The following is a 27,930-nucleotide window of genomic DNA, read 5'->3' as shown; positions in this document are numbered from 1 at the left end:
ACTTATGTCAAAAGGTGTCATCTTCTTTTACTTGCAGATGCATTAGCGCTGAATGAAAAAGGTCAGAAGAAACAGCTTATTACAATGAATGACATTATCTGTCCATCATCACATTACACTCCCACCCACAAACCATCATAATCACAGATCTGCAAAGACACGCGCCCTAAATTTGTTTGCATTTACCAAATTAGGAGTGAGTTCAGAACCACCCCATTGCTGTGATCTATTTGGTTTGATTCATTATTTGAGAAAAACTGGGGCATTGAAGAACCCTTTCTTTTAGTGTGCAGAACAAGGCCAAATGTAGACTAGTCCACCTACACTACGTCGTGTGGGTGTGAACTATACAATGAAAATTTCATAGGACAAAAATAAAAAGAACATTGTTAATGCAGGTAATTATTCATGATATAAATATTCATAAATGTCTTCCTGAATGCCTTGAAATAGTCATTCAGTGGATCTGCTAATATAATGCAAAAAGGAAAACATGTGTGGATATTAATTACATCAAATCAAATAGCTTCAGGATAACCCGGGACATTTACTAGTTTATTTCTTTATTTATCATATAAATCAACACAATCTTACCTATTGCATTGAAAAAAATGCAGTTCTTTACATAATACAAAGTTTTTATTATAATTCAGATACATTTAGACACTTAAGGCTTTCTGACTATCAGTAGTCATATTCAAACTAATCACACATAGAAAAAATAATGTCACATCAAGTTAGCAATCATTTTCTACCTAGAGGTTTTCTCCTTTCCGCAGAAATGATCATTGCTGAGGGACTGAAAGACAGGACGGGGTATACACTTTCACAGTTTCATCCCACGCACAGTCTGCTACCTGTAGGAGAAAAAAAGAGGCAATTTAAGTATAATGTGGTAGTCAAGAGAATAACATCAGAATACAGAAAGGCAAAGAAACATTTTACCGCAGAATATTTACTATTTTACCGTGCTTCAAACAACATAGAAAAACAAAATGTCTCCTTCCTTGGTGATTTATGTAGTCATACATGTACATGGCATTTTGACACAAATTGGTAGGCATCTGCTATTAGCCTGGAAGGACGAGTTCTGCTGATGGCATATTGTATTCTGACAGATGTCAGTGGCTATCAGAATACCTTTTCGGCTGTCAATTTTCTGCCTGGCTCCTTCAATTTTTTGATTAAAAGTTTTTGTGCGACGGGCCCAGACAGGGCCACCCACAAAGTGAATTCACACAATGTATGGCCAGCTTAAAAGTAAGACATTGGGGCAAGGGGTTAATTGTATGTAAACCCAAGAACGAAAATTTATTATATGGAAGTATACCAGTCCTTGGATGTATTGGCTTTTTTCAGACTTTTTTTTTCTTTATTTTTACCTAGTGATCGTGCCAATAACACACTTTCTGTCCTAGGGTGACAATGCCCACTAACTGTACTATATTCTATGGAGCAGCACTGTCAGCCTAGGACTGGACTACAAACATCTCGCCCTCTGACCAGAAGCACATTTTAAGATGAAGGATTCTGACTTTTCTCTGCACTTGCACTTGTTGCCAGGACTGTATTTTACACAAGGCACAATGAGGAGGGAACCCACAGTACGGCCTGATAATTTTCCAGGGGGGCCTTCACAGGAACCATTGCTTTAAGTGCCATGAAGAGGGAGTCTAATCCTCTTCCCTCTCACTTTCCACAGCATGTATTCTGTACTGTATTTTCTGAAAGTAGGGACCCTATAGAATAAAATGGCAACAGTTGCAACTGTGAGCTCTGCATTTCTGAAACACGTTCCTCTGCTGACATCGCCAACAGTCTGGTCTCTTGATGCCATTTTGGTTGACCATCGGAGATTGTTTTTAATGCATGTTGCTTCTGTCCTTTGTGAGTATTCAATTGGCTACTTGTTTTTTTTCTTTTATAATAAATTTTGGGTAATGCATTAGGCGTTTGAGCCCCCTTTGTGTTCTTTTGCTAATTTTTTTTTTTTTTATAATTGACAATTTTTATTGAGATTTTATATTTTTCCAATACAAAAATAAAAAAAGAATAAGCACTAAAAATGTTACATAAATCCCAAGAGCAATCTGTCACCTCATACACACATTAATACTTTCAAGTGTTATTTTGCAAAATTTTAAAAGCCTTTACAGGTTATTAATTTAGAGTTAACAGTAAATGATGGCCCTAGAAGTTTTGGTCTCACTGTGATGTTCGCAGCAAAACCTAGCAAGTGTGGTGCAATTCCAATGTACGTACATGTGCCTGTGAGCTTTTTTGTGTGCTTGTCAAACAATGTGTTGCTTTTCATTATTTTATTAAAATGTTAGACTTTTTTTTCATTTAACTTTACTGCTTTCACAAGGGGGCTAACAAGCCCACTCTGTATTATCATTGGCAGGTGACTGGTTCGCTTTATGGGTCTATTAGACCTCTAATGCCTTCCCCGAGTTCTACTTCAGGCTAATTTAGCACAGGAATGTGCTTGATCATCTGTTTACCTGTATTTTGACCAGGATTCTAATAGCTCTGAACCTGGAAATGCTAAGAGCTAAGTGCCTCTGGGTTCATTTATCACAGGTTAGATTGGGATGCAACAAATCTGCAGAGAATTCAACTGTATCATTAGCTCAAAACTTGTAGTCCATGCAATCACTACTTCATGATACCACTATTTTATAAAAGAATACATTGCTGCAAATGCCCTTATACTACAGAAAATAAATAAAATAAAGATTTCCTTACGGCTGGATTTACACCACTTGTATTGTGTTTAAAGTGCATTAAAAGCACTTGAATTGACAAGTATTTTTTTCCTAGTAAGAACCAAAATTTCATTTTCTCTTAACACATTTCCCGGCAAGTTGTAATGTGTTGTGCTGCATTTGAATTCAGTACGTTCCATTTTCACCCAGCACACACCCATATGTGTTTTGAATGGGCCCTTAAAAAGCGAACCTGTGCTTTGCCCATTTACTTACAGAACAGGGACGTGCAGTGAGGTCAGTGGCTGGTGAGGCACTGGCTAGTATTAAAGCCAGATACACACAGGTTACATACGCCACGAACGTTAGAGCAAGAGCAGTAATTCTAGCACTAGACCTTTTCTGTAACGCTAAACATTTAACCTGTAAACAAAAGCGTAGTCTATGTAGATTTTTAAGTACTGAAGTTTGGTGCCATTCCACAAGTGTGCACAATTTTTAAGCATTACAGGTTAGGTATCTATTTACTCAGCATAACATCATCTTTCACATTATACAAAAAAAATTAAAAATCGGGCTAACATTTGTTTTTTTTATTCATGAAAGTTTCTTTAAAAAAAAAAAAAACGCCTTTGAAAAATTGCTGCGCAAATACCGTGTGACATAAAACGTTGCAATGACCACCATTTTATTCCCTAGGGTGTCTGCTAAAACAGTATATATAATGTTTGGGGGTTCTGAGTCATTTTCTAGCAAAAAAATTATGATGTTTACATGTAGGCGAGAAGTATCAGAATTTGCCTGGGTGGCAAGTGGTTACCATAAGTAATATACAAATAATTATTATATATTATTTTTAAGGTAATTTACTATATTTTCAAAAGCTGTACTCAAGCAGGTGGTTTGATGGACAAATTACTAAAGTTTGAAGTTATAAGTTCAAACCAGTAATTTTACAGTAAATAGCTAAATAGTAAATTATCTCATAACATATAGCATAATAATATGTTATTTAGCTTGATGTGTGAGAAAAAATGGGATTATGGGTAAATCTTATACCCATAAACACATGTTTTTTCCTTGTAGTTAAGAGGGCTGGGCTGGAAGGGAGCATTTGTCTTTTAAACACATGTCCCCTTCTATGACACTGCAGTGACAGGACAGCCTCCACTGCAGCATTTTTATTGGACAGCTTGTTCCAATGGTGCTTTACCATTGGTCCAAGGCTCCAAGCTGTCTATTGAGCTCAGTGCCTCTGACAAGAAGTGAGAGGCACTGTGAGCTCATCCTCTCAGTCTGCTGCAAACAGAGTGTGCCACCTTGTATTTAAACTGCCTGCTATGTATATAGCTTCTGACAGGCTGCGCAAGGAGCCCTGTATCTCCAGAACTATAGGGCAGGGGTCTTCAAACTACGGCCCTCCAGTTGTTCAGGAACTACAATTCCCATCATGCCTGGTCATGTCTGTGAATGTCAGAGTTTTACAATGCCTCATGGGACGTGTAGTTCTGCAACAGCTGGAGGGCCGTAGTTTGAGGATCCCTGCTATAGACGATAGGAGCCCCGAATTTCGACCAGTGGTGGGCTAGGACTTGAGATACCTGCCCCCTATATATCTGTGTTCCCAGGTCACATGACCCTCGAAGCTCAATCATTTTCTTTTATGATCATGGCAAGTGAGGCTCTGCACGCCCCTGTTACAGACCCTGTGTATGCTCCAAGGCACTGTGGAAGGTGCTTACACAAAGCAAAGGCATTTCCTTGTGACAGCACTGGAGTCGATTGATAAGCTCGGAAATCCATCACTGCATCATGGAATGAAAGGGAAAAGGCCACATTCTCCAGCATACCTAGAGATACCAGCCATTTTACATCACACCAGCAGACAAAGGGAGCAATTGGAAAGTGAAAGGTAAGGTGAGCATAAACAGCAGTGATCAGAAGACAGAGAAGGTTGAAGGGCTTACAATCTATTATGGTATATGCAAGTATACAGAGGGCAGAGTACTTTGAATTAGAATGGAGATTGTGAGCCTGGCCTTCTCGTCCAACATCAGTGCCCAACCTTACAAATGCACTTCTGGAAGAATGATCAAACATTTCCATAGACACACTCCTAATATTGAACGGACCTACGGACTAAGACTGGGATGCCATTACAGTGCACATGCGTGTAAACGCAGGCATCCCAATACTTTTGACAATATAGTGTATTCACTTTGCCCTGTGAATATGCACCGCTGTGTCACATATTTCACAGAGCCTGCTTTGTGAAGCACAGCGATGATGAGAAGGAGTTGTTTAAAAGGCACAGTCAATACAGGAAACATGCCACATGATCACTGCTTGCAGGCAGCAAGGTACAATGGGATATGTAGACCTTAGAGACTGAAAGTAAACCAAAGGAATAAGCAGAAGAGAAGCCACAAAGCATGCAGGGAACACAAAAAGCTGTGCTAAGTAATGGCCAGCAGACAGGCAGGAATCACAACATGAAAGGAGATTTTACTTCAAGTAAGCTTCTATCATTTATATTTCTATTAAAATGCTGATGTTATAAAATAAGTGTATGCTGTGAATATACAGTAAGTCACAGCGCAAAAAAAAAAAAAGAAACGTTTAAAAGAAACGTGCATCTGCATACTAAACAAATATTGTAACATTTTTTAAGGATCCCCGCAAACACCATTTATCATTCAGCAAGGAGTCTGAGCTTTGCTCTAGCTTGGACTCCCAGGGGGAGATTGACCCACTGCAGAGAGGCTGCTGCTTCCCCATAAACAGCAGCAGTCCCTCTCTGCAGCATGGCCATGGGGGACAGACTGTTTTATTATGTCTGTGACTGCTTTACCATCTGTGGGGGACAGGTTGTTTTACTATGACTGCAGTTGTACAATAACACGACTGTGATCATGTACCATTTTACTGCTTTGTTAATCTATTAATAGTGTTTTATAGTATTCAACTGTACTTTAAGATTTAGTTAAGGTGGCGCTGTAGCTCACAAGACTGAGGAAAAAAACATCACACTGTACCCAATAGTATCTACGTTTCTTTGAAATTCCTATTTTGACTGGAGGGGATTTTCCTTGAGTTTTCGTACTTACATATGCAGAAGCTCATTATGATTGTGTATGTATACATCATAATGCACAGAAAATCCAATAATATTGCAACCCTTTTAGGATTAAGACCTTTTTAATACAGCCTTTCCCCTGTCTAAGTTTTACATGCCACTAGAATTACTCAAGCAGATAGCAAGTGATTGACTAATGAATCAATTCACTGATCTCCCTAGATTAACAAAGCGTCTGAATAGCTTTGTGGGTAATGAGGTGAAATTGACAACTGACTTCACCTCACATACAGTACTTATATTGATAGATGTGCTATATACCTCACAGTACGGACTATTGACTAGATAAAGGCTATAATCTTACGTGTCACTGCGTTGGTTATCACCCAATTGGTATTCATTGTTAATACAAAGGCTGTATTATTACCTACATACCAAGCACTAAGCAATCAATTGTAGATCCCAAAAAACAACAAAGTAACGTGTTAGAATAATGAAAAAAAAAAGCAGTGAAAAAGCTGCTATATTTAGTCATCAAATTCTTGCATGTGTACTAAGGAGCGCTTGGTACAAAAGTTCATCTAACTTGAACTTTTTGGAACATATAATGCGTTTTGGGTTCAAGTGAGATGAGCGTTTGTGCTAGGCGCAACTCAATACACATCCAAGCATTTACTGTGTAGCAGGCACTTCCTGGGTCGCTATCAGATAGGTATCAACTAGGTATGGGCTAAGTCATGTTCAGGATCATAGTCCCAACCCACTCGACCGATCCTGCCAGGAAACCGACGCTGCACATTGCCAATCATAAGCAGTGAGGCATTTCCCGCCCTGCAGCTGAACTGACTGGGAAATGCCATGAATGGCGGTGTGCAGTGTTGGCTTCCTGGCAGGATCGTTCAGGTGGGTTGAAACTACGATCCAGAACATGCCTGAGCCCATCACTAGTAGCAACCTAGTCTGAGAACAAGGTCTAGGTATAAACCATGAATCTCTGTCTTTGAAGAAAAATCACTTTAGGAACTGACTTTCACTTCTGTTTGTCCAGCACAAATATTAGGCTGTATTCAGGTATTATAAATAGAAAGAGAGGCACTTTTTTAAGTGCAGTAACACTAATATTTTTTAAACAAATGCAGTTCAAAATACTCACAGAAAGGTAGTGTAAAACAAGCTCATCATCCCACACAGACGTGACAGTAGGTCTCCTGTCATGGCTCTCCTGGATCCTCACTAGCCGACCAGCAGAAGAGGGAAAGACTGATGCCAGAAGCAAGATGGCGATCGACTTCCAGGACCAGCTTGGAGCACATGCACTTGAAGTTACGTCAGAAGGGGGCTTCTGCACATGTTCTGCTAGTTAGGACCGAGGAGAGCTGTGACAGAAGACCTACCACCACGTCTGTGCGGGATCATGAGCTTGTTTTACACTACCTTTCTGTGAGTATTTTTAACCGCATTTGTTTAATAAATACCGGTGTTACTGCACTTAGAAGCGCCTCTCTTTTTATTTATATTTCACTAGAGTTTGATTCTACCTCTTTGAGTGCTGCTCAAGTGCCGTCTGTGCATCCTCCAGTTGCTCTTAGTCCCTTTGGATGGTAGCCCAGAGGACCAGGATATCCAGTGGTTCCATTTATACAAAAGCGCTCTATATACCTCCACCTGTATTCAGGTACTGACATACGTATCAATATTGGGTTCTAGTCTGACAAAGAAGAAATATACAGGATGGTATCTAAGCCCTGCTTAGGGGAAGTATAAATATATATTCGACTGCTGGCCTTTTAAACTGATTTTGTTATTTTGTTAACAATATACTGTAATATTTTTATTTAACATTTTGAGTTGTGAATTTATTCCTAAGGTTTTGGCACCACAAAAAATCCCACTCTTTGTTCTTGTTCTGTGATCACAATAATTACCGATTGTTACCATATTGATGTTTAGATTCAGAATTTAACCTTTTTAAGACTCAATGTAGCTAACAAATATACATACATCCAAAACTAGTGGTGTAGCATCATCACAATGCAATTCAAATAAATCAAAAGAATCAGAGAAAATAATCATGAACTATTAACCGAATCTGGAAATGGGAATACAAATGCAATTATAAAGAAAAATAAACCCTCCACAAAATTAGATATTTCCAGAAAAGGTAATCCAACCTACAATAACACAATATGCTTCAAATGCAGTATATTGCTTTAATTATTGAATTTACCATAGTACTACAAAAGACAAAAAAAAATGTATTTAGAATCAACTAAACAGCCTTTATCAGCTGAGCCAGCATATCAGTCAATGTATAATGCCAATTTGGATCGCCAGTAACAGTATCAGCACGGAATAAGCCTGTAGCATATGGTAACATAATCCACTCTAATCACAAACTGTGTAAAAACCAAGTGTGTGTGCAAACTAAATAAACCATCATGGTGTTAAGTGGTAAATCACGTTAGATCCATAGTTCCATAAATATGGTCCATGGTTAAGTCGAGTGATGCTAAAGAATCAACAGATCTGTACTGTATGGGTTGTGTAAACCCCAAATTCTTAATTATATATACGCCGTCTGCCTGACTAGGCTACCAGATGACTGGAAATGATATCTGATAGTGTATGGCACCAGAGTGGAGACCACTGGTCAAGCTACTTTCCATTCCATAGTTCATATTGAGTACTTTCTGTTGCTTTTAGACGTAAATGTTTTTTTGAGATAGCAAACTGTCAAAGTTCCTTGTACATAAAAAAAAGCTTCTTCCACTTTCACATAAAGTGTAGTTCATTCTCTCTGCAACATCATTTTGTTCTGGAATGTATGGTACAGTAGTCTGGAACATATTTCTATGCTTACTCTGAGAGCTTTTGCCACTTGTGGATTCTATGCCATCATCTGTAATGAGTATTTAAAGCCCATCTCCGGGCAAAAAAAAGTTTTCTCTTTCTGTGGGGCTGCGCCCGCACTGCAAGGGTTAGTGCTCGTTTTGTCCAGGAGAAAAGGGAAAGCCTTTTACTCACCTGATCCTCCAGTCCACCCACAAACGCTGCTCCCCCATGGTCCAACGGTTGACTGTTCCTGGCATCCCTATGTTCACAACAGGTCTCTGGAAACTGCTCTGAGCTTGATGACATCAGGAACAGTTCACCACTCAAGATTGCTAGAGTGCGATGGGTGCAAGAGCTGCAGGGACCAATCTTGTGTGGGGGTGATCAGGTAAGTACATCTCCCTTCATCTCTAATCTAGGCAAAAATGAGCATATGACCATTGTAGTGTGGGCACAGAACCACTGAAAGGGAAAACAGTTTTTTTTTTGCCTGGAGTTCAGCTTTGTTCACGATTTATCGATTGTTCACGTTTATCTGGAACTTCATCTTTGCTGATTATCAGGTAGAGCACAGTATACCCTGAGCAGTCATTAAAGATTGTGAACAAATATCTTTTCTTTCCTGGAGTCTAAGCTTTCATAGGTCCACATACAGTTGATCTATGTGAATTATTTCCAGAGGTTGTCAAGTGGATCTATGTGAATTATTTCCAGAGTTTGTCTGCTATTGCTCTTTTTTTGGAAATGGTTTCTTGATCATTTTTCCCTTTATGTCACTGGAGCACATCATAATTTGACTGCTTGGGTCAATTAATATGCCACTGGCATGCTGATTTTCAGCTAGCTTCTTTATAATTTCAGGATTCCTGTGTCCAAGGTAACAGTGCCAAGTGTGAATACAGGTCAAATGTTTTCTTCATTGCCAGTGATAACCATTTCACCGCCCTTTAGATGATGCAGGTAATTTGTGAGTTTTCCTTTATAGAGTATGTGGCTTCCATTCATGATAATACAGCTGTTACCTCTGAATATAACTATATATTCTTGATTGGTGAGCTTCTTCACTGACAGGTGGTTACTTTCAAGAGTTGAAACGATTTGGAATAGAGTGCAGTGAAGATAACCTTCTCCAATTCCTTTGGATACCATATATTGCCTATTAGCTACTGAAATTCTTTTTGTCATGCTTTGATAAAGTTTAGTAAAGTAATTTTTGCCATGTGACCTCCAGAATCAATGCGCCATGTGAAAAACAACATTGAGCTCTCTTTGCATTGAAAGGCACAACTCAGTATCTGAAATGTCTTCATGTTTTTCAAAATGCCTTCAAATTCTGCAGATTGCATTTAAGTGACCTGTCTTTTTGCACACAAAATATTCACTATTGCTGTCATTGGTTCTTAGTGCATTATTCTTTTACTTATATTCATCCCAAAGCTTGCCTTCAAGATATCACATGGTAGGCTTATCATTTGGATGAACATCAAGTTCTATAACCAGTGTATCACAGCTGGCTGGGGAACCACCGAGTAGCAGTGCCGCTATATTAAAGTCTTTTAATTCTTCTCTCATAGCTCGCAGGTGTTCCACCATTTCTAAGCTACATCATATTTAGTCCAGCCTATGTTAGCCATTCATCAACATGGTCTGGTACAGCTTTCTAATGGAAGCAGAGTTCCACCCAAAAAAGGGAAGCTCCACTTGTCTGCCCCCCCCCCACCACCACCACATTTGGCTCCTTTTGGGGGGGAGCAGGCACATTGTTTTGACAGGTACCCGCTCCCACTCCTGGCTGAGTTTGCCGCGGTGAACTTAGGCACAAGTTCGGCCCCCCTCCTCCTTCCCTTGCAGCCAGCCCAATGAGAAAGCGCAGCATGCTTCGTACATGCACAGTAGGAGAGCAGCTGTGAAGCCGCAGGGCTTCACTGCTGGTTTCCCTTTGTGGAGATGGGGGTGGCAGGACCCGCTAGCCAATTGAAAAATCCACTCCGGAGGGGCAGGAGGCGGAGCCTAGCAGAGCAGACATGCATTGTTAGAGCTCCACACCGCTGAGGAGAGAAGAGAAGGACAAAGCGGAGCCTGCAGGCTCAAAAGGTATCCATTTGAACCTTTTTGCCCCAGGGAACAAACTGTGAAAGTTTGGGCAGGAAATATGGTACTGGGAGGAAACCGTGGCAGAAATAAAAATCACCTCACAAAGAGCTCACAGGCACTCACTGCAGCTGAAGCAGCTCCAGTCACCTCACAAGATACAGCATCAGGGCGCTCTCACAGACAGAAAATGTCACAGCAAGACTCTCCATTTGAGTCAGATACAGAACAAATCCTCTCACAAACTTCTCCACAAGCCTCCTCAGTATCCCCAGTAATATTATTACAATTTGAAAAGATGCTTCATAAGGCTTTAAAACAAACCTCAGACCAAATAACAAAAAGCCTAACCAAAGAAATAAGAGAGCTGGGAAACCGCACCGCAGCCTTAGAAATAAAAATGGATGAAATTGAAATTACAACCCAAGAAAATATAACAGAATTGGAACAATTAAAAAAAGAGAATTTAATACTTCAAACTAAGCTCGAAGATTACGAAAATAGAGCCAGACGTTCAAACTTGCGCATAAGGGGAATACCTGAAACTGTGACAGACCTGCAATCTACTATTACTGCTCTATTACAAGAACTAAAGCCAGATATCCCTATTGAACGTTTAGAACTGGACAGAGTACACAGAGCCCTCACAGCCAAAAAGAAAGATGGACCCCCACGTGATATAATCACAAAATTTCATTATTACAGAACGAAAGAACAAATACTAATTGCTACAAGAGAAAAAAAGGAACTTAATTTTCAAGGACACAATTATCAAATTTTTGCTGACCTATCCCAACTTACTATTACTAAAAGACGATCCATGAAACCCCAACTAATGGAACTGCAACGCCACAACATTATGTATCAATGGGGCTTCCCCTTTTCAGTCAGATTTAACTACCAAGGTACAATTTACAGAAGCAGATCAGCAGATGAACTACAACAAACCCTTTTAAAATTAAATCTGACAGAACCCACAAGCAGCAACCCTCCCACACGCAGAAGAATAGCGTCATCTTCACCTTCAGGCAGCACCCAGAAAATTTCAGAACAAAATGGGAATCATCATTCTCACAAAAGAGGCCGTTATGCCACATCATCCATGGACCAAGAAGATTCAATGGACTGACATCCTAATTCCTGATATCTCTTCATTTATTATACTAAGAGAAGGTTCTCTATAAAAAACCTATATTTATAACTGAATGTAACTGCATTCTGATAGTCACACACTGTGTAGGATCATGTTACATTCCAGTTATATTTCTTGTTCAGTTATATATTATCAGGTAATAACAATAGATTTATTACTTTTTAGGACAAATATGTTCAATAATCCAGAAGTAATGGAAGCTTTTTCTTTCTTTTCTTAAAACAAATATATTATTACCTAACTAGTTCCTAGAATTATGTTTTTGTTTATTCTAATCTGAAGCAATACAACCTCAATTTTATGAGTTAACATATCTAAACAGTTACATATGAATAAAATATGTAATTGTTTACTCTAAAAGGGTTAAAATCCCAAAATAATTCAAACTATCTTCATCAATACCAAAGTTATTAACAGTACCTTTCTAACTGAATTATTTAGCCTAGGGCAAGACTAACCATATACAACCACCCTGGAATAAATAATTTCAACAAAAACTATATTCTGCACTCCAATTAATGAAACATCATTTTGATGTCTTTTGACATAGCACTTCTCTCCTGTAAGCGGAAGATCCGTGTACCCCCATTAGCCCTCCTCATTCTCCCAACCATATTATGTGGGAGTGTGACGAAGGCACTTATTCCCCTGAGAGAGATATTTATTCTCTTTCACGGGTAAATTGTGATTACTTGCAAAAAATAATTTATACAATGTATCATCTAATCTCATATGTTTTTTGTTTACTCTTTACTCCAGAATTCACTGGTTCCTTTTCTATCTATTCATCTCTTCAGTCCACACAGGTTGATCTGCGCAGTCAGCTCTGCATAACAAAAAGTAAGTCAAAACTATTTGATCTATTGCCATGGCACCACTGAATATACTTTCCCTGAATGTTCAGGGAATAAATGTCCCTCAAAAAAGGACCAAAGCCTTCCGTACTTTCCATAACAAGAAGGCTCACATAGTATGCCTCCAAGAAACACACTTCACCAAAGATTCTACTCCAAAATATATTTCTCCTTTTTATCAACAAATTTACACGGCTTCTGCCTGTACCAAGCAAAGGGGAACTCTAATTGCATTTCACCGATCCACACCATTCACCTTATCATCAGAAATTAAAGACCCAGAAGGTAGATACCTGATACTCATGGGTTATATAATGGATACAGCAATCACGGTGATTTCCTACTACGCTCCTAACAAACAACCTACACCATTCCTCTCACATATATTACAAGTTATTAATACACACAAAATAGGAACAGTGATAATGTGTGGGGATTCGAACCAGGTCCTCCTCCCATTTCTAGATAAATCACCTTTTACACCATCCAAAATAACCTCTAGATTACCTTTTTCTCAACTTCTTTCCAAATACAATTTGGTAGATTCATGGAGAGAAAGTAACCCAATGAAAAAGAAATTCACTTATTTCTCGCACCCTCATCAAACCTTCACCAGAATAGATCATATTTTTCTAACAATAGGAATGATACCAGAAATTATTGCATCAGATATAATTCCGATTCCGTGGTCTGACCATAGTGCAGTATACACTACTATAGCCTCAGCCATACCAAAAGCGCATGACCCAACGTGGTACTTACCGGACATAATGCTCAAACACCCACTACATCAGATGGCCATTGAACAAGCTTTAAAGGAATACATATCAATTAATAATACAACAGACATCTCCCCAATAACACTGTGGGAAGCTCATGAGCCTGTCTTGCGTGGTACAATACAAAGACAAATGGCACTATTTAAACGGGAACGCAAAAATCTAGCAAAAAAAATAGAACTCAATTTTAATGCAGCCTACATATCATTTCAAGATAATCCATCTCAGAGTACAAAATCTCATCTGGAAAAATCTAGATTGGAATACGATCTATTTCTCACTGAGTCAGTTGATAAATCCCTCAAACGCTCCAAACACAATTTCTACATGAATACAAACAAACCAGGTACATATTTGGCTCGGGCATTAAATTCAACTAACAAATCTTTCAAACCAATACGTTTGAAATTATCAAAAAATGTTTACACTTGTAATCCAGTTAAAATAGTCCATAAATTTCACTCACATCTCGCAACTTTATACAAGACAAACAATGAATTTAATCCTACAGAAGCTGAATCCTTCTTCTCAAAAATAACCTTACCTGAGTTATCTCAGAATCAAAAAAGCAGTTTGGATGAGCCTATAACTATAGATGAAGTTGCTAACGCCATAAAAGACCTAAAACTTAACAAAAGACCAGGCCCAGACGGCTACTCGGCTTTATACTATAAAACATTCTCAGAAATACTCTCTCCCATTCTCACTGAAACTTTTAACAAACTTCTAGATGGACATTCTTTTCGGCAAGAAACACTAATGGCAATTGTTTGTATGATCCCAAAACCCCTTTCTGATGATACTTCCTGTGTGAATTATCGGCCTATCTCTCTGTTAAACCTCGATATTAAATTATTAGCAAAAATAATAGCAAAACGCCTCAATAACATTATAGGAAAATTAATACATAGAGATCAAGTAGGCTTCATGCCAAATAGACAGGCAGGCGATAATATACGCAGGGCAATGTTATTGGCACATATTGCTAAAAAACGGAAAATCCCTTTATGTTTTCTATCTCTCGATATTAAGAGGGCATTTGACACAGTATCCTGGCAATATATGCAATATTCATTACAAAAGTGGGGTTTTGGACCCCACTTTTTAACATGGATCAAAGCATTATATAATAAACCCAAAGCCTATATAAAATATGCTGGATACAAATCTGAAGCCTTTAATATCGAAAGAGGTACCCGACAGGGTTGCCCATTATCTCCCTTATTATTTGCCCTTATACTCTAACCCATGGCCCAATACATCAGAACAAACCAAACTATAACTGGCATTGAAGTAGGAGGTATTACACACAAATTATGTATATTTGCAGACGATATATTACTTTTTCTATCATCACCACAGGTCTCTGGTCCTAACTTAATACCAGCTCTTGATGGATTTGCAGCCCTATCCGGCCTTATGATTAATCCTAAGAAATGCCTAGTGCTTAATATTTCACTCACAAACATGGAATTGATCCCGGCTAGGGCTGCACTCCCATTCACATGGGCAGAAAAATCAATCCCATATCTTGGAATTCATTTAACAGCATCTCATTCTGACTTATTCTCAACCAATTATCCTCCTGTATTAAGACAGATCACAAATCTAATAAAACAATGGTCGCAACTTCCTTTATCCTGGATAGGGAAGATTAATGCAATCAAAATGACTATTCTACCCAAATTGCTTTATCTATTCAGAGTCCTCCCTATTCCAATTCCTTCCTATTTTTTGAGAATAGTACAAAAAAGAGCAACTTCGTTTATATGGGGATCTTCTAAACCACGTATACCTATACACACACTACATCTTCCCAAAAATAAAGGAGGCCTGGGATACCCTAATTTTACTAACTACTACAGAGCAGCACATTTGGCCAGTCTGTCCAAATACCATGCAAAACAGGAAATCCCATTATGGGTATTTATAGAGGCTTCAGAAAATGACCCTCTATTAATATCAAATTTATTATGGCTTGATCCTAAAGACCGCTTTAAAATTCATAATCCCATAACTAAACACTTCTTATCTCTCTGGGATAAACTAAAAACCAAATATCAGTTACAATCTCCACACAATCCTCTCCTTTCTTTTATCAGAAATCCGGCCTTTTATCCGGCATGGATCTACCCAAATTTTTTTAAGGCTTGGACAACATCAGGCATTCAGACACTAAATGACTTCATAGCATCTAAATCATTCCTTTCATTCCCATCGCTTAGAGAAAAATATGATCTACCAAACTCTGAGATATTTAGATATCTCCAAATCAAAAATTTCTATACACCATTCCTAAAGGGGGATACACCATTATCCCAATTATCCATTTTTGAATCAATCTGTACAAAAGATCCATTTGCTAAAGGTACAATTTCATCACTTTATAATCAATTATATGGAGTAGCAAATCTTAATAGACCCTCTTACGTTCAGAGGTGGGAGGAGGACCTGGGACGAACTTTAGAAGACACGGACTGGTCTAATATATGGCTCACATCTAAGTCATCTTCACCCAACATCTTGGCACTGGAGACAAATTATAAAGTCCTAACTCGCTGGTACCTTGTACCCGCTAGAGTGGCAAAATATTCACCTAATACCTCAGCTCTTTGTTTTCGAGGATGCCCAGAAATAGGCACATATTTACACATATGGTGGACATGCCCAGTAATCCAAACCTTCTGGAAGGAAGTCTTCGTGATTGCATCTAAAATATTTAAAAAAATAATACAACCAGATCCATATTTAACTTTACTTAATCTAAAACCGGAATGGTTAACACTCTCTCAATTCAAACTTATGATCCAACTAATAACGGCTGCAAAACAAACAGTGGCCAAGGCATGGAAATCTCCTACATTGGTACTAGCAGAAACAATTCACAGAATGAATAATACAATGTCCCATGCTAAGATGGTAGCCATCGATCAAAATCAAATTCCAAAATTTGAAAAACTTTGGCATCCTTGGATAAAACAACAGTTCCTGTCAAATTTCAATGACTCTGTCCTGTTGCCATGGTAACAGATTAAATGACTTACAGAGACACCCATTCTAAGGCTTCAAAGAGAACTAAAAAGAATAATAAACTGACGAGCGGGACAACCTTGTGGACCATACCTCTACCTTTCAACCCTTTTTTTTCTTTCTCTTTCCTTTTCTCCACCTTATGATTAAAGCTCATTATCAGAATTTATTTGACCTATATACACTCTACTTGTAAACAATATGTATAGTAGGTATAAATCATTTAAATACCTACAAAAGTAACTAAGGAAATGATATATATCTTTAATTTAGGTTTACGTGAACCCAATGTTTAATATTTGAAATTTCATGATATTTACCTATATAAACCCTACTGTAAAACAATGAGCTTACTTTATAGATCCTTGTAAACTTACTTTATGTATCTTTATGTATCTTTATAACATTGTATACTCAATAAACTTCTTTTGACAAGGAAAAATCCACTCCGGTCAAGACACTGCTGTATTCCTGAACAGGTAAGTGACCTAATATTTAAAGTCAGCAGCTACAGTATTTGTAGCTGCTGACTTTTAATTTTTTTCTGCAGGAGCCTGGAGCTCCTCTTTAAGTACAGTTTATTGCTAAGATTTGCACTCATTTTTACTTTTGCAGTTTCACACTTGCATATGTGCACAACATGATCATCTATGCTCAGGGATATTTTACTGGTAAATTCAGCTGATTTGCAAAGTGATGCCTTTTTTTTAAATAAAGCAATCACTTTCAGTCCTAAAAATATTACATTGTTTAAGCTTTTGAAGCAATGCTTCTTCTCCTTTTTGGTGTGCCTCCAACCATTAATACCCAACCCCCCCCTCAGAGACTCACTGCTCCCTTCTGCTGCTGGTCATCTGTACTGAATGCTGCTGAGCACTTACTGTGTGTCCAGGCTGTCATGGACCGAATCTTATTGGTGAGTTATCACAATGCCCTGGGATTATAATACTGCTTAAAGAATGGTGTTCATGCATTATTATTTTTAAGTAATGACCACCCACAGCAGAAATGAAAGGAGGAAGAGCACCCTGCTCATCATGTAACCCAAAAGAGAAGCCAACAGGATAAAGGGTATGTATACAAAAAAGTAAAAAGTGTGTGTGTGTGTGTTTGAGCTTTGTGATTAACCTGGAGTTGGACTTTAAACAACTGTATAAATAAGGATACATTTCTAAAGAGTTATGTTGTAAGATACAGGTAAAATTATTCGTTTTTTTTAACACTGTAAAATTGATTTGTTTAAACAAAATCTTATGGTACCAGAGATGCCTGTAAAGCCCCCATTCTGTCTTAGGAGGGAATCCTAGACAGAACCCATGCTGAGACATAAGAGAAAAAATGGAAGTCACATATGTGACATCCATATCCATTTCAATTTTTGTGATAGAGGAAAAAAAAAAAAAAAAAGGCCCATGTAATCCCTATGGGGGGCCACATGTAAGCGGACATGCATTTGCCTATATCTGTTCACATCTGGTCAGGTCAATAAAAGCAGAAAGCTTATTGCATTCGGTTTGACGAACCTGAACAGACCCAGATGTGGGCGCATACCGATGGACCCACATCTGGTCTGCTTACCATATTGCAGTTTGTTTTTAATATGTGCAATTATGGGTCAAAAACTGCTGGAATACCTGTGTGAAAGGGGCCTAAAAGATACAGGGCTATATTAAAGCTCAGAGTGTGATACCATACATTACAGACATAGTGCATTTCTTTTAAGACCAACCTGCAATAATTGGGAACAGACATATACGGTCAGGTCCATAAATATTGGGACATTGACACAATTCTAATCTTTTTGTCTCTATACACCACCACAATGGATTTGAAATGAAATGAACACAATGTGCTTTAACTGCAGACTTTCAGCTTTAGTTTGAGGGTATTTACATCCAAATCAGGTGAACGGTGTAGGAATTACAACAGTTTGTATGTGTGCTTCCCTCTTTTTAAGGGACCAAAAGTAATGGGACAATTGGCTGCTCAGCTGTTCCATGGCCAGATATGTGTTATTCCCTCATTATCCCATTTACAAGAAGCAGATAAAAGGTTCAGAGTTCATTTCAAGTGTGCTATTTGCATTTGGAATCTGTTGCTGTCAACTCTCAATATGAGATCCAAAGAGCTGTCACTATCAGTGAAGCAAGCCATCATTAGGCTGAAAAAACAAAACAAACCCATCAGAAAGATAGCAAAAACATTAGGTGTGGCCAAATCAACTGTTTGGAACATCCTTAAAAAGAAAGAACGCACTGGTGAGCTCAGCAACACCAAAAGACCCTGAAGACCACGGAAAACAACTGTGGTGGATGACCGAAGAATTCTTTCCCTGGTGAAGAAAACACCCTTCACAATAGTTGGCCAGATCAAGAACATTCTCCAGGAGGTAGGTGTATGTGTGTCAAAGTCAACAATCAAGAGAAGACTTCACCAGAGTGAATACAGAGGGTTCACCACAAGATGTAAACCATTTGTGAGCCTCAAAAACAGGAAGCCCAGATTAGAGTTTGCCGAACAACATCTAAAAAAGCCTTCACAGTTCTGGAACAACATCCTATGGACAGATGAGAACAAGATCAACTTGTACCAGAGTGATGGGAAGAGAAGAGTATGGAGAAGGAAAGGAACTGCTTATGATCCAAAGCATATCACCTCATCAGTGAAGCATGGTGGTGGTAGTGTCATGGCGTGGGCATCTATGGCTGCCAATGGAACTGGCTCTCTTGTATTTATTGATGATGTGACTGCTGACAAAAGCAGCAGGATGAATTCTGAAGTGTTTCGGGCAATATATCTGCTCATATTCAGCAAAATGCTTCAGAACTCATTGGACGGCGCAAAACTGAAGGGAAAATGCCCCAAGAACAAGCAGGAACTGAAGACAGTTGCAGTAGAGGCCTGGCAGAGCATCATCAGGGATGAAACCCAGCCTCTGGTAATGTCTATGCATTCCAGACTTCAGGCTGTAATTGACTGCAAAGGATTTGCAACCAAGTATTAAAAAGTGAAAGTTTGATGGATGATTGTTAATCTGTCCCATTACTTTTGGTCCCTTAAAAAGTGGGAGGCACATATACAAACTGTTGTAATTCCTACACCGTTCACCTGATTTGGATGTAAATACCCTCAAATTAAAGCTGAAAGTCTGTAGTTAAAGCACATCTTGTTTGTTTCATTTCAAATCCATTGTGGTGGTGTATAGAGCCAAAAAGATTAGAATTGTGTCAATGTCCCAATATTTATGGACCTGACTGTAGATGAATAGCTTGTTAGTTACAAAGTCAATAAATGTTTAGTGAATAAATGTCTATAAAATGAATCATGCTAATGCTTGTTTGTTTTACACGACACGTAACAAATGGAACCTTTTCTCTTGTTTAAGTCCTTTCTTTTATTTCATGGAGGGGGGAAGTGATTGTGCTTCCTTCAGCAAAACTGTATTTAATTAAGTCAAAAGGTTAATATGTAAACACACTGAGATAACATACTTGTATGAACCTAACACTCAGCAGCTAATTTGGAAACATTTAGCTCAACTGTTTAATGTTCTGTAGGTTATAGAACAGAATTTGGCAAAGCTAGATTTTGCATAGTGTGAACAACTACTCCATACGCATATTGGAATAGCTGTGGGATGTAGTCTGAGTAATGAAAAGTGTTCTTATAGGGAAAAGAATGATGCAACTGAACCTCAAGGGGAGGATTCCTTTTTATAACTCATTCCCAGTTAATGTGTGCACGTTGTGTCTTTGCTGGATATGATTTAATTATATAACAGCTTAAGTACTGGTGTGCCATGCAGCAGCTCTGGACATTATGCAGCCTTATTATAAACCAAACCTTTAGCCCAATTTGCATTTTAATCTATCCTGCCTAATACCAGTTTCTAAACAGGTATGGGATCAATTATTCAATAGCTTATTATCCTTAAAGTTTTCAGAGACACTTTCTGCTAAGCTGAATAAAACTGAAAATATACTAAGGTGAACCTAAAATCATGAATCTCTCTGACTCGAACAGTCCATTGGGGTCATTTCCACTGCAAACGCTCTCAGTGCCTCTAAATTGTTATTGTGTTTTACTGTAAAATGACGTGGGATACTGTGGTCGAGAGAACCACATTCAAGAAGTTATTTAAAGGTGTTTTTTTTTTTGGGGGGGGGGGGGGCATAAATCCTTACCCACACCCCACTAAGTCTATGGTCTGATGATTGCTTCTAAATCTTCCATGTTAGACTTACAACTGCTATGTAATGGTTTGGATGAAAAGGAAGGTTCCTGCTAATTCATTCCTGCTGTGTGTGTCAATGTCGTTTGTGCTCTGCCTTTTTGGCTTTTGTATTAATTTTGTCTGTTTTTGCTTATGATAATCCTGCCATATAACTTTTTTAGGGGTTTGCAGTGAGGACTTCTGAACACCACAAAGGTTTGTCATGGTTGTTATTAGCTTGATTTATATCCCTGCCATGTAACTTTTTCTGTGGTTTGGGGCAAGGACTTTTGATCACCAAAAAGGTTAGTCATGGTTGTTATTAGCTTGATTTGCATCCCTGCTTTTCTAATGTGATTTTTTTAATGTGTCTAATTTTTAGTGTCCTACCCTTTTGATTGTAAGATCAATTTGATTGTAGATTGTAAGCTCTTTTGAGCAGGGCCCTTCTAACTATATTGTCACATGCTGCAGCATAACTTCCATGCCTTTTATATTTTTTGGCCCAAGTACATTAATGTACGAAATATTTATACTTGTGTTGAAATAAAAAGTTAATTTTTTTTTTTTTTGCTTTGTTTGACTTTTGCAGACTATAAATACATATTTTCTAATATCTGCAAACTATTCATACCCCTTCAAACCTGTCTTAAATCTAGTTGCATACAAAAGTATTTGGTGGTGCATACATGCAAGTCCTTGATTAGAAAGTGTAATGGAGGGAAGAGGGGTAGAAAAAACACCCCAAAAAATAAAAAAAATAAATCCCTGCTCCAATGCTGAATTTCAGGGCTCTATTAATTATTTTGTGGACTAGGTAAACCATGAAATATGTCAACTAAATGTGAATTCTCTCTAAGCACCAAATTAAGAAAAAATTATCCCAAAAACAATTTTTTAAATAAAATTTGGTGTCCCCCCCCCCCCCCCAATCCATACCAGGCCCTTTGGGTCTGGTATAGGTTTTAAGGGGAACTCCATGCCCAAATTTGAAAAAAAATTTGGTGTGGGGTCCCCCTCAAAATCCATATCAGGCCCTTTAGGTCTGGAATAGATTTTAAGGGGAACTCCACGCCAAAATTAAAAACATTTATTAGCGTGGCCCCCCTACAAAATCCATACCAGACCCTTTTCTGAGCATGCAAGCTCCCCCCTCCTGAACCATACCAGGCCACATGCCCTCAACATGGAGAGGGTGCTTTGGGGTGTCCCCCAAAGCACCTTGTCCCCATAGTGATGGGGACAAGGGCCTCTTCCCAACAACCCTGGCTGGTAGTTGTCGGGGTCTGTGGGCGGAGGACTTATCCGAACCTGGAAGCCCCCTTTAACAAGGGTTCCCCCAGATCTCGTCCTCCCCATGTGAATGGGTAGGGGTACATTGTACCCCTACCCATTCACCCAAAAGGTGTCAAAAAATACAAACCACAAGAGACAGTTTTTGACTAATCCTTTATTAAAAAAATAAACTGTCCTGCGATGTACATCCATCGCCAATCGCAGAGCCCGACGGACCCAAAAAATAGCCAAAAAACCCAAAACGATTCACCTCGATGGGATGGCTCCTGCCGACTGCTGTCTCTTTGCTTGGACAGATGTTATATTGGCAAGGGCGGGGCCACCCAGGTGACATACCCGGGTTACCCCGCCCTTGCCTTTAAAAGAACTGTCAAAGCGCGCACATCACATACGGTGGGAGCCCTCCCATTGGGGTGGAGCGTTTTGATTTTTATTTATTTTTCGGGTCCGTCGGGTGCCGTAATTGACTATGGATGTACATCGCGGGACACGTTTTAAAATTTTTTTAATAAAAAAATTGTCTCTTGTGGTTTGTATTTTTTGACACTTTTTGGGTAAATGGGTAGGGGTACAATGTATACGATAGCCATTCACATGGGGGGGGTCAGATCTGGGGGCCCCCTTGTCAAAGGGGGCTTCCAGATTCCGATAAGCCCCCATCTGCAGACCCCGACAACCACCAGCAAGGGTTGTTGGGAAGAGGCCCTTGTCCCCATCAGCATGGGGACAAGGTGTTTGGGGGGCACCCTGCCCATGTTGAGGGCATGTGGCCTGGTATGGTTCGGGGGGTGACGAGTGAGCGCCATCCTGACCTCCAGGCTGCATGCTCGGATAAGGGTCTGGTATGGATTTTGGGGGGGACACTACGCCAATTTTTCTTAAAATTTTGATGTGGAGATCCCCTTTAAATCTATTCCAGACCCAAAGGGTCTGGTATGGATTTAGGGGAGGAACTTAGGCCAATTTTGTTTTAAATTTTGACGTGGAGTTCCCCTTAAAATCCATACCAGACCCAAAGGGCTTGGTATGGACTGGGGGGGGGGACCCCACGCAGTTTTTTCAATTTTTTTTTCCTAATAGCCAATGCCACATTAGCATGAGTTTCCATAATATTAATGGCTGATTTGCTAAACATTATTATATAGAATTAAAAACATCAAACACTAGTAAATGTATTTTCTATGTATGATTGTGGTTTAGCCCAATAGGCAAGTGGTCAGCACTTCTACCTTTAAAGACTCAGGCCCTCAGGCCGTGAAGAACTCATGGGTTCAAATCCCACAGAGGGATACTAAAAGACTGCATTGGACTCAGCAGCATATGCTGAAAATAGGCAAATGCCTATTAGCCAATGCACTTTAGTTTGGTTAATTCTAATATAATAACTCTTCAAATGGTATGTAAGTATTCAACAATATTATGGTGTGGAATTCCAAACATCACACACTAGTTAACGGGCAGTTTACATTTTTTTTGTTTTATTTTAATTTGGTTGTGCACTGGAAAAATAAACACGTGTAAAATAAGTTTAAATGTTCAATACATGTAACTTTACAGAATAGCAGACATTACGCAGCAATACTCTTTATAACTGCATTTGTTAGCAAAAGAAGAAAAAAAAACTAGGAATACTAATTGCAATATACATCAATAGATGCACACGAGGTAGAGCACATTTCACGTAAAATCTTTTTCTTCACACACATGGATCATGGTTGCGTTGCAGTGCTATATAATAACTTGGTAGCAATTGGCATTTGCAGATTTGCGGAATCGCCGATTAGCACAGATTCTGTATTTACTAAGGCATGTTTGTCGCTAAAAGCGCCATTTTTAATTCACATGTTCACCTAGTTTAACCTTTTAATTGCCTGAAATGGGCGCTGTTACATGTAGAGCGCCCAGTACTTCCCAGGAATCTTAGTAAATGATCCCCATATTCTCATTATGAGTGCCTGTAAAATATTTAGACACATTTGACATACTCCTGACATTAATGTTAATACTGTCTCAATAATGTTCAACAAGATGGGTCCAAAGAGTGAAACTGAAGGTTTGCTGATTGCATCCAGCAAGTCACTTAGAAGTGATCGTTTGCTAAACAGCTGCATGGGGGTCTGGATCTGGCTTCAACAATGTTGTCAGATGATCTGGATGACATTGACGTCCACTGTGCAAGCACTAAATGCTCAGGCAAGTGAACATAATATAATTTAAATTACTTGTAATTGCAAGTCTCAGAAACAACCACAGTTGTGCCAGTTTGTTGATTTTTTACTCAACATGTTATGTGGCGAGAGTGACAAGGGGTCCTAACCAGGGCAGTCTTTAAGGCAGGGCAAAAGGGGCAGCTGCCCTGGGCCCTGTGATTGTTGTGGAGCCCAAAGCAGCTGCCTCATACTTGCCAACTATCCCAGTTTAAATTCCCGTGTCCTGTGAAGTTTTAGTCCTGTGCTGTGTCCCGATATCTCAGTGTGAAGTGCTTGTACTAATGCTGGCCAGCTCTGCCCTATTGTTGTGTACAGATGACTCCCCTGCAGACCCTGTGTTTACATGTAAATAACCGGCATTTATATGTAAATAGCGGTGGCATTCATAAGTAAATAGCTGCGGCCGGTGGCATTGATATGTAAATAAAGGTGGCATTCACATCTATGTCATGCCCCTCCGCAGTGAGGAGATGATGTGCTGTAACCTCTAGCAACCAATCAGCGAGCAGTATTACTGTACAGTAATCTTTAGCAACCAATTAACAAGCAGAAATCATTTGCTGTAATATCTAGAAACTAATCAGTGAGCTGTAATGTGTGCTGTAACCTCTAGCAACCAGTATGCTGTAACTGCTGGCAACCAATCGCAATTGCTGATTGATCTGATACAGTAAACTGATTTTAAGTCTAGCTGCTATTTATTGTATGTCTCAAAGCAGATAGTGAGTGAAATTGCATGGGAGGGGGCCCAAGAAAATTTTTGCCCAGGGTCCAATCAATATCAAAGACGGCCCTGGTCCTAACAGGTAGGCCATCTAGGATCCCATGACTTCTAATGGCGACCCTGTCAAATCATGCCTGTATGTCCAACCACTTTACATGTCTAATTTCGCAGTCTAAATCCTTCACAAAGGAAAAGAGTACTGCATAGGGATGTGCAATGCAAATAGTATTAAGAAAACTCACATAACACTTTTTTTTGCATTTAAGTACACCGGATACACAATAGCATCTCTAGTCTTGATATTAAACTATTTATCTACACACATATAATGAAAGTAATTTATTTCAGCCTATTTTTTTAATTTAAACTTCTTTTAAAGTGACATTCTTTTTTCTTTACTGAAAGCTTGTAGTGCATGTCATAGTCATTATTTGTAAAAGAAACGGGGCAAAAGATACTGCAGGCATTTTAAGCATTTGTTCTATTTCACTGCAGCTGTGGGCTGAAGACTGCAAAGGTAATTACATACAGTCAATTACACAAATCTTTACTTGATGTTTAAGTGTCCATTTAAACCTAAGTGCTTAATAACAGGTTTTCATGTTCTTACCTTAACTTTGCAGTTTCTCTATAGGAAAGCAGCATGCTGCACAGGTCGCTGCTAATCACATTGTTATTGTTCAAATTTGCATCTGGAAAGGGCAATTATTTGTTCCATGCTGTTTATATGCATTCTAAAATACTGAAGTAAAGGTCTATGTGTATACTGTGGTTAGCTTGGCCTGGTGGTATAGGGACACAGAGGTAAAATGCGCTAGACCACATTTTATATTACAGCAGGGTTAACCAACTCAAATGCTAGATAAATCCTTCCTGCAAAGAGAATAATTAATCCTTACCTGTCCTGCCACCCAGGCCATAAATCATTGCACTCTTTAAGAGGCTTGTTGAAAAATCTTCTGCATCTAACACTACTGGGAGTGTTAAAATCCTGGTCTCCCTCTGTGTTCTGGGGATCTGTAGAGGGGACCGTATTTCACAACAAATATAGCTGTGATGTAGAACCTAATGGAAGAAACAGTAGTGGAACAGGCGTCTAACACTCTCAAAAGTGTGTTGGATGCTTAAAGTGTTTTTTTACCCTAATGCATTCTCTGCCTTAAGGTAAAAAACATTTTACATGCAGTTCCCCTCTCACCCTGATCTCAGCCCACCGCTGTGCACATTTGCAGCAGCTCCTCTCCCAGCTTTCACAAGCTTGGCTGAGAGCTGTGGGAGCCATTGGCTGCTGTTGCTGTCAGTCAAAACCTGTGAGCAGAGAGCGGGGAGGGCGAGCCGGGCTGTGTGTCCAAGAGAATGCAAACAGCCCGGCTCGTGTGCCCCCATAGGAAGCGGTTTCGTATGGGTGCACTCGTGGGGGGGGAGCCAAGAGCGCCAGCGGGGGACTCCAGAAGAAGAGGATCGGGGCTGCTCTGTGCAAAACCATTGCACAGAGCAAGTAAGTATAACATGTTTGTTATTTTAATGAAATAAAAAAAAAGAGGCTTTAGTGTCATTTTAAGATTCTTTAGCAGGCTCAAAGTGAGGTAAGGTCATTTTTGATTTTTAATTTTTTTTTTAATTAACAAACATGTCTATACTTACCTGCTCTGCACAGAGCGGCCGTGAACCTCCTCTTTTCGGGTCCCCTGCCAACACTCCTAGCCCCTCCCCTCTGTCCAGTTCCCCGCTGCTGCATCCACTGACCCTGCTCCCTCGTCACTGGCTTTGATTGACAGCACAGGGAGCCAATGGCTTCCAGTGCCCCGGCAAAGCCAGTGAGACCCGGAAGTGAGGGGAGAGAAGAGCTGCAGACGTGCACAGCGCTGGATCCAATAAGGGCTCAGGTAAATAAAAGGGGGGTGAGGGGGATGCTGACACACAACCATTTTTTACCTTAATGCAAGGAATGCATTAAGGTAAAAAAAATGTAGGCTTTACAACCACTTTAACCCTTTAAAGTAGATCTTCACTGCATCTGAGCGCCACAAATCAAAAAACAATATTTACTGGTAATTCATTTTTAATATTCAAAGCAACCCCCCCCCCCCCCAATCCATGTCTCCATGCTTTATTTTGTTAAGAAATAATTTAAAAAACACCCCCCTGGTATTTCCGGCCGTGGCCATCTTGAGTAAGGGCAGATGATTCATGTAGCATTTACTTCCTGGACTCCATCTGCCCTTAGCTCAAGCATGCATGCAGGAGAGTGTGCTTAGCTGAGAAAACCCCTCCTAAAGACTCCTGGGAAGTATGAGATCATTTGCCTAGACAAGAAACCAGGAAGTAACTGAAGAAATGTAAAAAAAAAAAAAAAAAAAAAAAAGAAAAGTTTAAAATAAGTAAATATGATTTACTTTCCTATCTATTTATTAATGCTAGCAGAAAAAGTATTAAAAATAATCAATGTTGATTGGGAGAGGGAAGTTTCACTTTAAGAGAGTGGCATGGTTGGCAGGACAGATATATATATATATATAATAATTCTTCTCTTTGCATAGTGTTTTACTCTAGCAAAAGAGTTGCTTTTAATGAAGCACTGATATGCCCAGTACACACGGTCGGACTTTGTTCGGACATTCCGACAACAAAATCCTAGGATTTTTTCAGACGGATGTTGGCTCAAACTTGTCTTGCATACACACGGTCACACAAAGTTGTCGGAAAATCCGATCGTTCTAAACGCGGTGACGTAAAACACGTACGTCGGGACTATAAACAGGGCAGTGGCCAATAGCTTTCATCTCTTTATTTATTCTGAGCATGCGTGGCACTTTGTCCGTCGGATTTGTGTACACACGATCGGAATTTCCGACAACGGATTTTGTTGTCGGAAAATTTTATATCCTGCTCTCAAACTTTGTGTGTCAGAAAATCCGATGGAAAATGTGTGATGGAGCCTACACACGGTCGGAATTTCCAACA

The 27,930-nt window shown here is 39.3% G+C and overlaps 1 protein-coding gene across 4 annotated transcripts in view; it reads right to left on the bottom strand.

The window, feature by feature from the left end:
* Positions 1–542: 542 nt before the first annotated feature.
* PEX7 (peroxisomal biogenesis factor 7) overlaps positions 543–27,930 on the bottom strand; it is a 504,207-nt gene continuing 476,819 nt past the window's right edge. For all 4 annotated transcript variants that reach the window (XM_073627348.1, XM_073627345.1, XM_073627347.1 and 1 more), the window contains one exon: positions 543–857. Coding sequence is in view for 1 of the 4 variants with exons in the window: in XM_073627347.1 (XP_073483448.1) it covers positions 786–857 (72 nt within the window). In the remaining 3 variants the exon portion in view is untranslated. The remainder of the gene's footprint in view (positions 858–27,930) is intronic.

The sequence above is a fragment of the Aquarana catesbeiana genome, linkage group LG04, assembly GCF_042186555.1.
Source record: "Aquarana catesbeiana isolate 2022-GZ linkage group LG04, ASM4218655v1, whole genome shotgun sequence".
Classification (NCBI taxonomy): domain Eukaryota; kingdom Metazoa; phylum Chordata; class Amphibia; order Anura; family Ranidae; genus Aquarana; species Aquarana catesbeiana.
The sequence above is the reverse complement of the archived record's forward strand: the minus strand, read 5'-3'. Positions and strand labels throughout refer to the sequence as shown.